The 15,585-nt window shown below is 34.2% G+C and overlaps 1 protein-coding gene across 1 annotated transcript in view; it reads right to left on the reverse strand.

The window, feature by feature from the left end:
* Positions 1 to 3,557: 3,557 nt before the first annotated feature.
* The window catches only part of LOC135200081 (flotillin-2-like), a 139,189-nt gene continuing 127,161 nt past the window's right edge, over positions 3,558 to 15,585 (reverse strand). The window contains 10 exon segments of the mRNA XM_064228381.1: positions 3,558 to 4,142; positions 5,131 to 5,277; positions 5,869 to 6,045; positions 7,024 to 7,092; positions 7,094 to 7,138; positions 8,655 to 8,762; positions 8,976 to 9,076; positions 9,079 to 9,094; positions 9,407 to 9,520; positions 9,893 to 10,011. Of these exon segments, the coding sequence (XP_064084451.1) occupies positions 4,071 to 4,142; positions 5,131 to 5,277; positions 5,869 to 6,045; positions 7,024 to 7,092; positions 7,094 to 7,138; positions 8,655 to 8,762; positions 8,976 to 9,076; positions 9,079 to 9,094; positions 9,407 to 9,520; positions 9,893 to 10,011 (968 nt within the window). The 3' untranslated portion in view covers positions 3,558 to 4,070.

Raw genomic sequence — 15,585 nt, forward strand, 5'->3', positions numbered from 1 at the left:
GATCCCAAGATCCCTGAAAAGGAATCTAGAAAAACTAGAGGCTGAAGTAGCTCCAGGACTCATGCAGAAGAGTGTGATCCTAGAAACGGCACACATAGTAAGAAAAGTGATGGACTCCTAAGGAGGCAGGATGCAACCCGGAACCCCACACTATAAATACCACCCAGTCGAATTGGAGGACTGTGATAGAGCAAAAAAAAAAAAAAAAAAAAAAAATAATAATAATAATAATAATACAAGTGGCTTCACAGGAAATCCAAAAATATATTCAGCACAGTATTTCACTCACTAGATATATGGCTGCCTAAGAACTAAAGAATTTTTTCTGTCAAGATTCTAGACCTGCAGTTTGTTGATCTGAAACTGTGGTGAGACTCAACAGAAACTAATACATTTTTGTTTTTACTGAAACTGAAGCATTCTCAAATGTTACACAAAAAGCCACTTTCTAATTAGTACTAAAAAAATATCAGACATAAACAGAGGCCTTGCATCAAATGGCAATTCTGACCATAGAAATATTGAGGTGAACATTCTGCAATGCTGTTTAAGTGAGGTGATACAAGTACAGCACAATATACTAATTTTCCTTAAATATGATTCATGATGATCTGTGTTTCAAATGACAGTACGTACTACTATAATTTTCTTTTCTCATATACTACAAAGATCAAGCTTTGAGGAATCAAAATAAATACTGCTCTGAAAATCAAGAGACCCTTTCATTAATAAAAGGTTCATGTAATTAAAGTACAGAACATCTACAGTCCTAAAGTAGTAGTGTGACAAATCAAAGTGACGGCAAACTACAATCTAGAGTATTATAAACATAACATACTTAGTTATAAAGCATCTATGGAAATAACAACAAAAATTATTCACTAAAATAACAAAAACAAGTGGCTTGTACTTTGAAGACTGAAGAGTAATACAGACACTGATACCGGTGGGTTTTGACGACTACCTATGCTGTGTGTCACAACCCGCAACAACGGTGATTAGTCTACTATGGCGACAGTTGACAGTTTGTCGGGTGGTCACAGTTCTCTTCTTATGAAAAGGCTTTATAAAACTATAAATAAGCTACACTAAATGGTACAGTATCAATCTTTAAAATAAGTCAGCATGGTTAACACCAGATTGTACAGTAATAAATGTTTTATGATATTGTATTGTAGAACAGACAGAAAAGAAAGAGAAATACCCATTGATGATCTAAAGTACATATTATTGTTGAGAAAAATTCATCTGTATTGTTTAAGACCTTTATCTTTACTAAATAAGCTAGACTAGGGGTATTCTTTGTAAAGTCATCTATCCATCCTAACATTTTCACCATAAAATGGTAGTTTAAGGTACGGACGAGCATACAAAAGTACATTCGTTTTTGCAACGCCACTGAAAGAAAGGAAGAGACAGGGGAAGCAATCTATACATAACCTACCTATGTCCCTCTTCAAAACAATAGTAATTTTCCTGAGGATATAAAACCCAGTGTTTTCCTGGACATTTGATCGATAACACTGTGCGACAAGGCACTGGCACAGTGAGTTGTTGCCGTATACTAGCAAAGCAAACAAAGGGCAAAATTTTTAAAAATAAAATCACTGAATTTGATTTTACAAAGCAGTACTGTAAACATATACTACATTATTATAGCCTAAACATGAATAATGTAACACAAAGACACAGATTTTCATCATTCATAGTGTTTATAAATATAAAACAAATACACCTACACTGGCAGTGAGAAAAACAGTACATTCTCTGACCTGGAAAGTGCACCAAAAGGTTTTCATTCTAATATACAAAATGATTGCCTTTTTTTTTCTTCCTCCCTTCAAATGTACAAACCTAAACCCCCTTAAACTTGGACCTTGATTTACATGGGTAAGTGTGAAAAATAGCATTTAAAACTAACCATTTTAGCAAATCTATTATCAAAGTTATTGCACTGAAAAATCTCATTCTGATAAAAAAAAGACTTGGTTATTCAGAGCAATTTACATACAAGTTTCATATGAAATGATGGGCTTTAAAACTATATCTGATATGGTAACAATAATGATAAAATGAAGTCAGTAATTCTTAATTAAAATATTACAAAATGATTGTACAACTTAGCATTGAAAAACTACTCACCAATGAAAAACATACTACAAGCAATCATTAAACTGTCAAAAATAAGTCAAGTAATGTAATATACATCCAATAAAAAAATATGATCATTCTGCTCTGAGTAATCTTTCCAAAGAAGTGGCTAATGCCATACATACTTTATTTCAAAGTACTATCAATCATTGTTCTTCTCGCTTTGTAGAGTTACTCACTGAGCTCTTATCTTGACTTTTACGTTCTCACAACAGTTTAAATTTTGTCAGGTCTGGTATGTCCAGTGGGGCACAAAGTGAACAGATTACTGACACTACTTAACAATAGTCAGATAAGCTAATTGAGAAACCAGTCTAATTTCCTTATCATTGTTGGTAGAAGAAATGGTCAACTGATTGGTTGTGATGCCAAAACAAAAATCTGAGTTCTGAATTATATTACAAATCAGTGTTAGTCAAGTAAAGACACTGTTTTTGTAACAGATTTTTCAGAACAGGGACGAGAATGTCTCATAATCCAATCAATGGTATGATATACATGCATATATTAATATATATATATGTATGTATATATATACATACATACATACATATATATATATATATATACTGTATATATATATATATATATATATATATATATATATATATATATATATATATATATATATATATATATATATATATATATATATATATTATATATAAATATATATATAAATATATAATATATATATATATATACTTACATGGTCTCCACAAAACTTATAAATGTTTAATATATTTTTAATAATACTCTTCAACCTTGAACTGACAGCTTGGGCTTGTAGTAAGTGAATACTTTACATGACAGTCAAATTGCAGTGAGTACCAAACTTATCTACATTCAGTTCTTTAAAAAAAATTTGTCCCTTGTTTAAGCAGTCAAGGAGCAAAATTATTTAGATTTATTTTCCTCCCTGGCCAAATGAAAAGTCTAGAATCTGAGCAGCTATTGTTTATGCACTTGCAAAGTTCACAATTAACTTAAACCCAGGGAAATTTGATTTCCCAATATGTATACTCTAGTACAGAATGTGTTAATGAAATTCATGCAAATGGGAAGGAAGCAGATGACACTCAATCCAAAGGATGTTACAATTTGAAATTGTATTTAAACAAATCTGCTATTTTTCACTCTTCCGCTGGTTGTCTGTGCTTGATTCAATAGCAGACATTTAATCACAAATGTGCAATGTGTAAAAATCCATTAGATCCCTTTTAGCACATATAAAGACAACTTAAATGGTAAATTTCTTGCGCATACCATGTACAGGTACCTTAAATATTTTACTGGTATATATCTATAATATTTATACAGTATCCCTAAATTCTTACATCCTGTAAATCACTCAGTTCTCAAGACCACACATAGAACCAATATCAAGGGAAATACAAACCCACTAAAAATATAATGATAAAAATTTATTCCGTTTATCTTTGCCAAGTAACTCAAATCATAATCTCACAACAACGCAGCTTCTTTCAATAATATCTGCATGGTGATGCTCCATATGCAATTCACTGTATAGATATACAGTATTTTATGACTATAATTGCGTCCAATAAAAGAATCCAGTTGCATTTTCAATCCCAAATCTCTCCGCATGGTATACCATGATTATACAGTAACAAAGGCATCAGATACATTAGATAGTACAATGCATGTGGTTTCACTACTTGCAATAGTTGAAACTTCTCTGAAAACTGTTAACACAAAATGGTTATGGGGGAAGTTAAAGAGTATTTTCTCCTCTCATGCATACTGAAAATCAGATCCACAGTAACTGATAAAAGTAAAAAACTCTAAGAAATAAAAATTTTGCCAAGCTGTATGATATTCAATGTACATTACGACAAAGAAATGAAGGAAAATAATCCATCTAACCTTAATAAAAAACAATGTCACAAAAACTAAGTCTAAACGGCAGTGGGAGCAACTCTTGGGGCAGCAGATGGTGAAATTGCTGCACCGGGAATCTTTCCTAGCACCTGAAAGTAAGAAAGGCAAAATAAAATTCATTACATTAACAAGAATTACCATACTATTTATTTTCATAAGATAACTTCAAAACATCATTTACTTCCAAAGTTGTGCAAAACATTTAATTACAGGTACATCAAAAACATCTATTGCATATCTTTTCAAAACATAACCTTAATGTTTCCATGAAAGTTGTCATAAAGATTTTATCTCAGAGTTTCAACTTCTATATTCTGTGTGAAATTTACAAGTCATCTTTAATGAATAATAGTGGTGTCTGAATTTGCATAAAAAAATTAAACAGCTGGTGAAAGTATAAGTAATAAAAATTCATTCATAAGTTAATAAATTCCAGTACAATGTAAAACAACTCCAATTTCCATAATTTTTTAGTCATACTCTGAGAATACTGTATATAAAAGGATATTTTCACATTTCTTTAAATATTTCTTACATCTATATTTAAAGCTTTCTGTAACCATCTAGGGGGAAAATATCCATATAGAAAGGAAGGTACTACTCAAATCCAGACAATAGTAAATTAAGATGCAAGAGGAGGCAGCAAATTTACACATGAAATGCACACACTCAAATACAAGAATATCAGAGACCAAACATGGACAGTGTTCAAAATGAGTTTGCAGATAACATATGGGGAAAATGTCATGGTACTTAAACTCTCAGATGGAATGATATCTAGTTTACAGTGCACTCATGTGGCTCAATGGGAAATAAGAATGTTCTATAGTACATATGCAGAATCTCTGTGAAAGAAAGATGCCTCTGAATAGATAGATGTTACTGTTTCCAAGAGTACTGAAAATGAACATTCAGATGAATGATATACAAAAGCTGAGTCTAACAGAAGATTAAAGAAAAAATACTGTTATTGTTTATGACTAACTGTTATCATACTTTTATCTATTGAAAACTCCTTGATGTCCACACTATGAAGTTAAGGCTACAAAATCTTTCATTAATTGCCTAAAACTTTACCTTAGACAGGTCAACTCCTGTGAGGGCATGGACGGCTGGTGGTAATTCGCCACACATTTTAGTGAGGGCACTGGTGACGGAATCTGCACCGCCCACCATAACTATTTCCTCTGTCTTTGCAAGTGGAGCAGCAACCTCAGCAGCAATCTGTATAAAATAAGACTCACGTTATATACTGACTAGAGCTTTCATAATGTGCATTGTGCTCACAACACAGTTTGGACACTAAATATGAATCTAATCATGATTCCTAAGTATTAAGTTGACTTTTAAATGAAATTAAAGCTACATAATTTCAATTAAGCTAACAAAGTACAGGTTGGGCCAGAAGAGAAGCAATTTAAGAAAATGCCCTTCCATAAGAATAATAATGTACATTGAAGGTAAGTTCCTACAGACTATCACCTTAAATCTTTTAAATCAGGTTTCCTCTTTACAGGGTTAGACTTATAAAATTAAATTTCTCAGCTCTTATTTGTCTTTACTCTTATAGCATGAATTCCCAGAAAGGATAAATAGTAAATGAAATTTCAAGATAACATGTGAATTAGGGACTGTAGCAATTTATAACATTTAAATAAGGAACAATAAAGTACCATGAATAGAAATTCAGCTCTTAATGAATGTATGAGTAGTATAAATACTATAATCTATAAAGCAAATCAGAATGATATGTAATAAAAAACTTAATTAATCGGCACAGTGTTTCATTTAAAAAAAAACTCTCAAAAAACATACCTGTGGTAAGCTTTCCAATACCATAGACATGATTGCAGCTTCACCGTACTGCTTGTAGGCATTGGCCTTGAGTTTCATGCTTTCTGCCTCCGCTCTACCAACAGCTTCAACAGCATAAGCTTCAGATTCTCCAATGCGCTTAATCCTCTCGGCCTCAGCTCTAGCTGCCTCAACAGTCTAAGGACCACAAAAAACGTTTAATTTATGCCTATTCATATATACAAACTCTGTCTCAATCAGCCCTGAATACGTACAGACATTACCCAACTTACGAACATTCAATCCATGAACATTGTAAAACAAAATTGTTTTTGGTAGGAAATAACTGTATTATCATTACAATTTATTCAAGTGTTTTGTATCGTTCGTATTAATCAAGTACTACTGTACTCTATAAAATACAGTACTGTATTGTGTTTTAAGATAAAAAAGTACAGCACTTTATTGACTTTATACTATATCATATTTTACTTATATAGTCATGAAGACCAACTTACGAAACATTCAAGATACAAACAGCCATTTGGAACATAACTTATTCATATGTTAGGTAGAATCTGTACAGTACTACAAAATAAAATCAAAGTACAGGCAGTCCCCGGGTTACGACGGGGGTTGAACGGGGGGTTACGACGGGGGGTTACGACGGGGGGTTCCGTTCTTGAGACATGTCGTAAGCCGAAAATCGTTGTAGGCCGGAACATAGTCAAAAATCCTAAGAAAACCTTACTTACTTTTAATGCTTTGGGTGCATTAAAAACTATGTAAACTGCATTCTTATTGCTTTATTCATAAAAAAACCTTCAAATATTAATTATTTTGCATTTTTGGTGTCATATTTCTTGTGCTAGATGAGCGTTGTAGGCGTCGTAACCCTGGAAATAATTTATGATGAATATAATTGAAAAGCGTCTTAACCTCAGAACATCGTAAGCCAAACCCGTCGTAAACCGGGGACTGCCTGTACTTTTGTTTATTTTCAGTCATATTAATGAAAGAATTTAGTTTATTTTCAGTCATATTAATGAAAGAAATTCGTTTATTTTCAGTCATATTAATGAAAGAAATTAGTTTATTTTCAGTCATGTTGAAATTACAACAGCTTAAAACATATTTTGCTAGGAAAACAATAACCAGCCACTTCTAGAAACATACCTGAGTGCGTCTACCCTGTGCAATGGTCTCCACTCTGTAACTCTCGGCTTCTGCAGGGAGACGAACAGTAGGCAATCAACTCCTTCTCTTTGCGTTTGATTTCCTGTTCTTCAACCTAAGAAAGGAAATCATGTCAATAAGTTAAAGGAATGCAAAAGAAGAATTTTGAAAATGAGGAACAAAATGAACTAATATAACAGCATTATAAGAAATAGTTTTTGAGTCAGTAGCATATGTACAGTATAACCATGTTAGGCAGGACAGGGACCACAGTGAATGTAGTAACTATTATTACCAAATGTAAATAACAATAAAACTATATACTATACATACTGTCTTTCAAAACTAATAATGTACCAAAACTAACTATCATATAAAAATCACCAACATGCTGAGCTTTTTCACCTTTCTGTTTACTACTATTTGCTAGTCAAATATCTTACGATTAGTACTGCCTCATTGATATGAGAAGACTGTTATATTAAACAATAATATTTTTTTCTCACTGCAATGGAAAGCCATCATTATATTCATAAACTTTTTTTTTTAGCTTTTTAATAGTGTCCTACAATTTTCTTCCAAACCCTCAAATCTTCGGGATCCCTTGAATTAATATCGAAATTAATCTATTAACAATTAATACTGTCAATGAGTGCAGATTAAATATGTGTATGATAGACTGATATGACAAACTCCTGTAATTTAATTGGTATTATAATCTGCTGCCCCACCACAAATGCACCATATAGAACAGCTTTTGTAATGCCATACCTTAAAGATTAACATCAGTGCCATATACATTATATTTCTCTATCACACTTGCTTTCACGGCAAAATATCTTCAGTCATTTACTAGAATGTACTCCTGGCAACTACGAGGCAATTACAATTCATGATTATCAGTGGCTTAAATAGATGAAGGAGTTAAACTCCTTCACTTTCAAGAAGCTACTCATAAACTGGAATAAGAGAAATTTGAAGTTGGATAGCCCGGGCTGGATTAGAAAAAAAAATAAATGAGCAGCACATAAACTACACCAGCTGCTGCTGGGGAATGAAGGGATGCTCCAAAGAACCTTTGGCCCTTCCTACTGTGCACCATGAATAAATAAGTGGATGCATCTCTACCCATCCCATTACAGCACAATTACAAGTGCAGTTGTTTCCTAAGTACAAAAACAGTATTTGCAGCAATTCTGAACAATATTTCTCATTCATTTAAAGTTTTCAGTCTCTTTCCAGTAACCATGTATGAACATAGGAAGTCTTGAAAAGTATGCCCTAACTTCATTTTAGTAAAATATGGTTCATAAATGCATGTTTAAGAAAAGAACTGGTTCAAACTAATAGCTAATAATACTGAAAAATGTAGAAATGCTTTCAATACAGCACACGCTGGTACATACACAAGTTATATGTGATATTTTTATGCTAACTCTCAATAATTTCTAAGTCAAAGCATTCTTGGAGAAAATGAAGAAACATTTCATAAAAAAAAAAATCATCACCATCTTAAATTTTAACAACTTATAACAATATTCATAGATTATGGATATCATTCTAAATCCTTTTAACTTGAGTTGCAAACTTAATATTTTTTACTCTTGATGAAAAAAGAAAGAATAACTTACCTCAATCTGCTTTCTCCTTTCCACAACTTCAATAGCAATTTCTTCGCTTCGAATCTTTTGTCGTGTTTTTGCGGCTTGCAATTCGTAGGCTAATTGGGCATCTGCTTTCTGAAATGATTTAACACATGAAAGTTTTCAAAAACTCTCTTATATGCATGGATACATACAGATATGCTTTGGGTTAGTCACCCTTTGCAACTTCAGCTATTTTTAAGTTTAACTTCACCTAAACACACAAGTACAATAAAAAAAACTTTTTAAAATTAAATCATAAAAAACATGACCATAACAATAGTTATCTTTAAGCTTAAAAACACTTACAGCAGTGTTAATCTGCTGGTCAAACTGAGCCTTCTGCAGTTTGTAAAGTCTGGCATTGTCTTCGATCTTTGTGTCGGTGTTGTACTTGACATCCATAGCTGCTTCTCGGCTTCAGCTTCCTGTCGACATACATAAGATGATTGTCTACAAAAGAATTTATACCATCAACACAGTGTTTCAGTTCAGGTAATATAAATGGAACATCTATTAACTAGGTAAAACATATGATCTCTAGTTACTGTATTTTATTGGAAAGTCTCTAACTCAACAGAGTGAAAGATTTGATAGTCTAGGAAGTTTACTGAATATAATACTGATGCAACTATGAACTGTCACACCAATTTTTACAAGAAAAATCTGACTCTGAAGGACCTCCCTGTGGATAATACAACTAGAAAGCGATCATGAAAACGTTAAGACATAAAATTTACCCGGATACCAGCGTCCCTGTTGGCCTGAGCTACACCAATATCAGCATCCCTTTTCACGGCTGCTGTCTGTGCCTTTCCAAGCGAGGACAGGTAATCCACTCGGTCATACACGTCCTGAGGAGAATAAAAAATAACTGTCAATAAAAATTTCAGTTTCAAATTCCTCCAGTTGTCCACATACTGTAATCCAATATGAGATTTGATGCAATAAAAATCAATTGCATTGATTAAATAGTCATGCATGATAAAACTGTATGCATACAGTATATACTAAATGTCATGATCATTCCTGTACACTGCATTGGCCTAATGTAATGGATAAGCTGACCCTCAGTATATTAATGAGTATGTGCTGTAACAGATTAAACTCTACTGTCAAAACTAAAGAAACTGATTATGAAATGAAAGTGGGCATACTGACAGTTTTAATAATGACTAAATTGCAATTGATCAAATGGATCACATCAATGCAATACTCATTCTTACCTTAATGGTGAAGGACAGAATCTCAATTCCCATTCTCCCGACATCCATTCCAGCCACTTCTCGGACCAAGGATGCAAACTGATCTCTGTCTCTGTATACTTCTTCCACAGTCAAGGTTGCTGAAATACAGAAAAGAATGAAAACAATAATAGATTAGTATGAAGAGTAGAGAGAAAATGATATTCAGTGTTATGGGGCCCATGGCACTACCCATTATTATTATTATTATTATTATTATTATTATTATTATTATTATTATTATTATTATTATTAGTATATTTATATTATGATTATTATTATTATTATTATTTTATTAATTAGTATTATTTTTATTTATTTTTTTTTTTGCTCTATCACAGTCCTCCAATTCGACTGGGTGGTATTTATAGTGTGGGGTTCCGGGTTGCATCCTGCCTCCTTAGGAGTCCATCACTCTTCTTACTATGTGTGCCGTTTCTAGGATCACACTCTTCTGCATGAGTCCTGGAGCTACTTCAGCCTCTAGTTTTTCTAGGTTCCTTTTCAGGGATCTTGGGATCGTGCCTAGTGCTCCTATGATTATGGGTACGATTTCCACTGGCATATCCCATATCCTTCTTATTTCTATTTTCAGATCTTGATACTTATCCATTTTTCCCTCTCTTTCTCTTCAACTCTGGTGTCCCATGGTATTGCGACATCAATGAGTGATACTTTCTTCTTGACTTTGTTAATCAACGTCACGTCTGGTCTGTTTGCACGTATCACCCTATCCGTTCTGATACCATAGTCCAGAGGATCTTTGCCTGATCGTTTTCTATCACTCCTTCAGGTTGGTGCTCGTACCACTTATTACTGCAAGGTAGCTGATGTTTCTTGCACAGGCTCCAGTGGAGGGCTTTTGCCCACTGAATCATGCCTCTTTTTGTACTGGTTCTGTGCAAGTGCCGGGCATTCACTTGCTATGTGGTTTATGGTTTCATTTTTCGTATTGCACTTCCTACATATGGGAGAGATGTTATTTCCGTCTATCGTACTTTGAACATATCTGGTTCTTAGGGCCTGATCTTGTGCCGCTGTTATCATTCCTTCAGTTTCCTTCTTTAGCTCTCCCCTCTGTAGCCATTGCCAATTGTCATCGCTGGCTAGTTCTTTAGTCTGTCTCATGTATTGTCCGTGCATTGGTTTGTTGTGCCAGTCCTCTGTTCTTTCTGTCTTTCTCCTGTCTCTGTATATTTCTGGGTCTTCGTCTGCTTTTATTAGTCCTTCTTCCCATGCACTCTTTAGCCACTCGTCTTCACTGGTTTTCAGATATTGCCCCAGTGCTCTGTTTTCGATGTTGACACAGTCCTCTATACTTAGTAGTCCTCTCCCTCCTTCCTTTCGTGTTATGTATAGTCTGTCCGTATTTGCTCTTGGGTGTAGTGCTTTGTGTATTGTCATATGTTTCCTGGTTTTCTGATCTATGCTGCGGAGTTCTGCCTTCGTCCAGTCCACTATTCCTGCGCTGTATCTGATTACTGGCACTGCCCATGTGTTTATGGCTTTTGTCATATTTCCGGCGTTGAGTTTTGACTTGAGTATATTATTATTATTATTATTATTTTATTATTATTATTATTATCCAATAAATCTGCCTTTGCTGCATTGAAAATTTTTAATTTTTCTTTTCATTTTCTGTTTTCAAGTGGTAGGTCACACATTAAGTTTCAAAAATTCACTGGGAAATGTATACAATGACTATTGTTATATGATATCAATATGGTCTATATCATATAAATTTATTCATTTCAGATACGAATTAAAATAAAATCCCTCAAAAATACAGCACTAAGAAATAAACCTGTAAAAATGGACAGATACATGATTGTTCAAGGGACAGACAGTTTGCATAAATGAAAATAAGGACACACAGCTTTTTGAAATGAAAATGAGAAAGGCAGACAGGTTGCTGAAGTCAAAATAAGGACAGGTTGTTGAAATGAAAGTAAGAACAGACAGACTGCTGAAATGAAAATAAGAAGGTCAGACATGTTGTTGAAATGAAAATAAGAATGACAGGTTGTTGAAATGAAAATAAGGACAGCCATGTTGCTAAAATGAAAATAAGGACACACAGGTTGTTGAAGTGAAGATAAGAAAGACAGTCAGGTTGTTGAAGTGAAAATAAGAAGGATAGTCAGGTCGTTGAAGTGAAGATAAAAAGGATAGTCAGGTTGTTGAAGTGAAGATAAGGACAGACTGGTTGTTGAAGTAAAGATAAGAAGGACAGTCAGGTTGTTGAAGTGAAAATAAGAAGGTCAGACATGTTGTTGAAATGAAAATAAGAATGACAGGTTGTTGAAATGAAAATAAGGACAACCATGTTGCTAAAATGAAAATAAGAAGGACACACAGGTTGTTGAAGTGAAGATAAGAAAGACAGTCAGGTTGTTGAAGTGAAAATAAGAAGGATAGTCAGGTCGTTGAAGTGAAGATAAAAAGGATAGTCAGGTTGTTGAAGTGAAGATAAGGACACACTGGTTGTTGAAGTGAAGATAAGAAGGATAGTAAGGTTGTTGAAATGAAAACAAGGACAGACCGTTGTTAAAGGTTTTGAAGATTAAATAAGGTGGTCAAGGTTGTTGAAGTGGAATAATAAGGCTAGTCCAGGTTGTTGAAGTGAAAATTGAATAATAAGGTCAGGAAGGTTGTTGAAGTGAAGATAAGAAGGATAGTCAAAGGTTTATTGAAGTGAAGATAAGAAGGATAGTCAGGTTGTTGAAGTGAAAATAAGAAGGATAGTCCGTTGGTTGAAGTGAAGACAAAAGGACAGTTCAGGTTGTTGAAGTGAAATATAAGATAAGAAAGGATAGTCAGGTTTTGAAGTTGAATGATAAGAAGGAAAAACAGGACCAGTTTTGAGGTTGATTAATAAGAAGGATATTCCAGGTTGTTGAAAGTAAGATAAGAAGGATAGTCAGGTGTTGAAGTGAATATAAGAAGGACAGTCAGGTTGTTGAGTGAAGATAAGGAAGGATCGTCAGGGTGTTGAGTGAAGAACAAAAGGACAGTCAGGTTGTTGAGTGAAAATAAGAATAAGAAGGACAGAACAGGTTGTTGGAAGTGATGATAGAAGGGACAGACAGGTTGTTGAGGTGAAAATAAAGAAGGATATTCAGTTGTTGAAGTGAAGATAAGAAGGATAGTAAGGTTGGGAAGTGAAGATAAGAAGGAAGTCAGGTTATTGAAGTGAAAAAAAGAAGGATAGTCAGGTTATGGAAGTGAAAATAAGAATAGTCAGGTTGTTGAGTGAAGACAAGAAAGGATATAATAGTCAGGTTATTGAAGTGAAAAAAAGAAGGACAGACAGGTTATGAAGTGAAAAATAAGAAGGATAGTCGGTTATTGAAGTGAAAATAAGAAGGATGAGTATGTATGAAGTGAAGTAAGAAGGGATAGTAAGGTTGTTGAAGTGAAGAAAGAAGGACAGACAGGTTGTTGAGGTTTTGAGTGAAATTAAGAAGGACAGTCAGGTTGTTGAAGTGAGGATAAGAAGGAATAGTGAGGTTGTTGAAGTGAAGATAGAAGACAGACCAGGTGTTGAAGTGAAGATAAGAATGATAGTGAGGTGTGGTTGAAGTGAAGAAAGAAGGACAGGGACAGGTTGTGAAGTGAATATAAGAACAGGACCGAAAGGTTGTTGAAGTGAAGATAAGAAGGACAGAAGGTTGTTTTGAAGTTGAAGATAAAGAAAGGACAGACAGGTTGTTGAAGTGAAGATTAAGAAGGACAGTCAGGTTGTTGCAAGTGGAAGATAAGAAGGACAGGACTGGTTGTTTGATGAAGAATGAAGACAGAAGGATAGTCGGTTTATTGAAGTGAAAATAAGAAGACAACATTATTGAACGAAAATTAAGAATTGCTAGTCAGGTAATTGAAGTGAAAATAAGAAGGATAGTCGGTTATTGAATTGTGAAGCTAAGAAGGATAGTAGGTTGTTGAAGTTGAAATAAAATGGACAGACAGGTTGTTGAAGTGAAATTAAGAAGGACAGTCAGGGTTTTGAAGTGAAGTAGAGGGATAAGAAGTGGTTGAGGGTGAAGTAAAAAGAAGGAACAGACAGGTTGTTGAAGTGAGATAAGAAGGGCTATTGAGGTTTGTTGAAGAGAATAATAAGAAGACAGACAGGTGTTGAACTGAAGATAAGAAGGACAGACGGTTTTTTTTGTTGAAGAGTAAGAAGGACAGACAGGTTGTTGAATGAAGATAAGAAGGACAGACAGGTTGTTGAAGTGGAAAGAAAGAAGGACGTCAGTTGTTTGAAGTGGAAAAAGAAAGAAGGACAGACTGGTTTTGAAGTGAAGATAAGGACAGTTTGTTGTTGTTGAAGTGAAAATAGAAGATTATCAGGTTTTGTTAAGAGTGAAGACAATAAGATAGTCAGTGTTAAGTGAGATAAGAAGACAAGACAGGTTGTTGAAGTGAGATAAGAATGATAGTCAGGTTGTTGAGTGAAGATTAAGAAGGACAGACAAGGTTGCTGAGTGAAGAAATGAAGGTTAGGTCAGGTTGTTGAGTGAAGATAAAAGGAAGGACAGTTTTGAAGTGAAAGAACAAGAAGGATAGTCAGTTGAAGAGAAGATAAGAATGGACAGACTGTTGTTGAAGTGAAGATAAGGACGTAGGTTGTTAAGTGAAATAAGAAAGAAAATCAGGTTGTTGAAGTGAAGACAAGGGATTAGAGGTTGTTGAAGTAAGATAAGAAGGACAGTTCAGGTTGTTTAGTGAAAAGATAAGAAGATAGTCATTGTTGTTGAGAAAATAAGAGAATAGTCAGGTTTTGAAGTGGAAATAATAAGACAGTCAGGTTGTTGAAGTGAAGATAAGAAGGATAGTCAGGTTGTTGAAGTGAAGATAAGAAGGACAGTCAGGTTGTTGAAGTGAAGATAAGAAGGATAGTCAGGTTGTTGAAGTGAAGATAAGAAGGATAGTCAGGTTATTGAAGTGAAAATAAGAAGGATAGTCAGGTTATTGAAGTGAAAATAAGAATAGTCAGGTTGTTGAAGTGAAGACAAGAAGGATAGTCAGGTTATTGAAGTGAAAATAAGAAGGACAGACAGGTTATTGAAGTGAAAATAAGAAGGATAGTCAGGTTATTGAAGTGAAAATAAGAAGGATAGTCAGCTTATTGAAGTGAAGCTAAGAAGGATAGTCAGGTTGTTGAAGTGAAGATAAGAAGGACAGACAGGTTGTTGAAGTGAAGATAAGAAGGACAGTCAGGTTGTTGAAGTGAAGATAAGAAGGACAGTCAGGTTGTTGAAGTGAAGATAAGAAGGACAGACTGGTTGTTGAAGTGAAGATAAGGACAGTTAGGTTGTTGAAGTGAAAATAAGAAAGATTATCAGGTTGTTGAAGTGAAGACAAGAAGGATAGTCAGGTTGTTGAAGTGAAGATAAGAAGGACAGACAGGTTGTTGAAGTGAAGATAAGAATGATAGTCAGGTTGTTGAAGTGAAGATAAGAAGGACAGACAGGTTGATGAAGTGAAGAAATGAAGGTTAGTCAGGTTGTTGAAGTGAAGATAAGAAGGACAGACAGGTTGTTGAAGTGAAGACAAGAAGGATAGTCAGGTTGTTGAAGAGAAGATAAGAAGGACAGACTGGTTGTTGAAGTGAAGATAAGGACAGTTTAGGTTTGTTGAAAGTGAAAATAAGAAAGATAATCCAGGTTGTT

This window comes from Macrobrachium nipponense, chromosome 26 (assembly GCF_015104395.2).
Source record: "Macrobrachium nipponense isolate FS-2020 chromosome 26, ASM1510439v2, whole genome shotgun sequence".
Lineage (NCBI taxonomy): Eukaryota > Metazoa > Arthropoda > Malacostraca > Decapoda > Palaemonidae > Macrobrachium > Macrobrachium nipponense.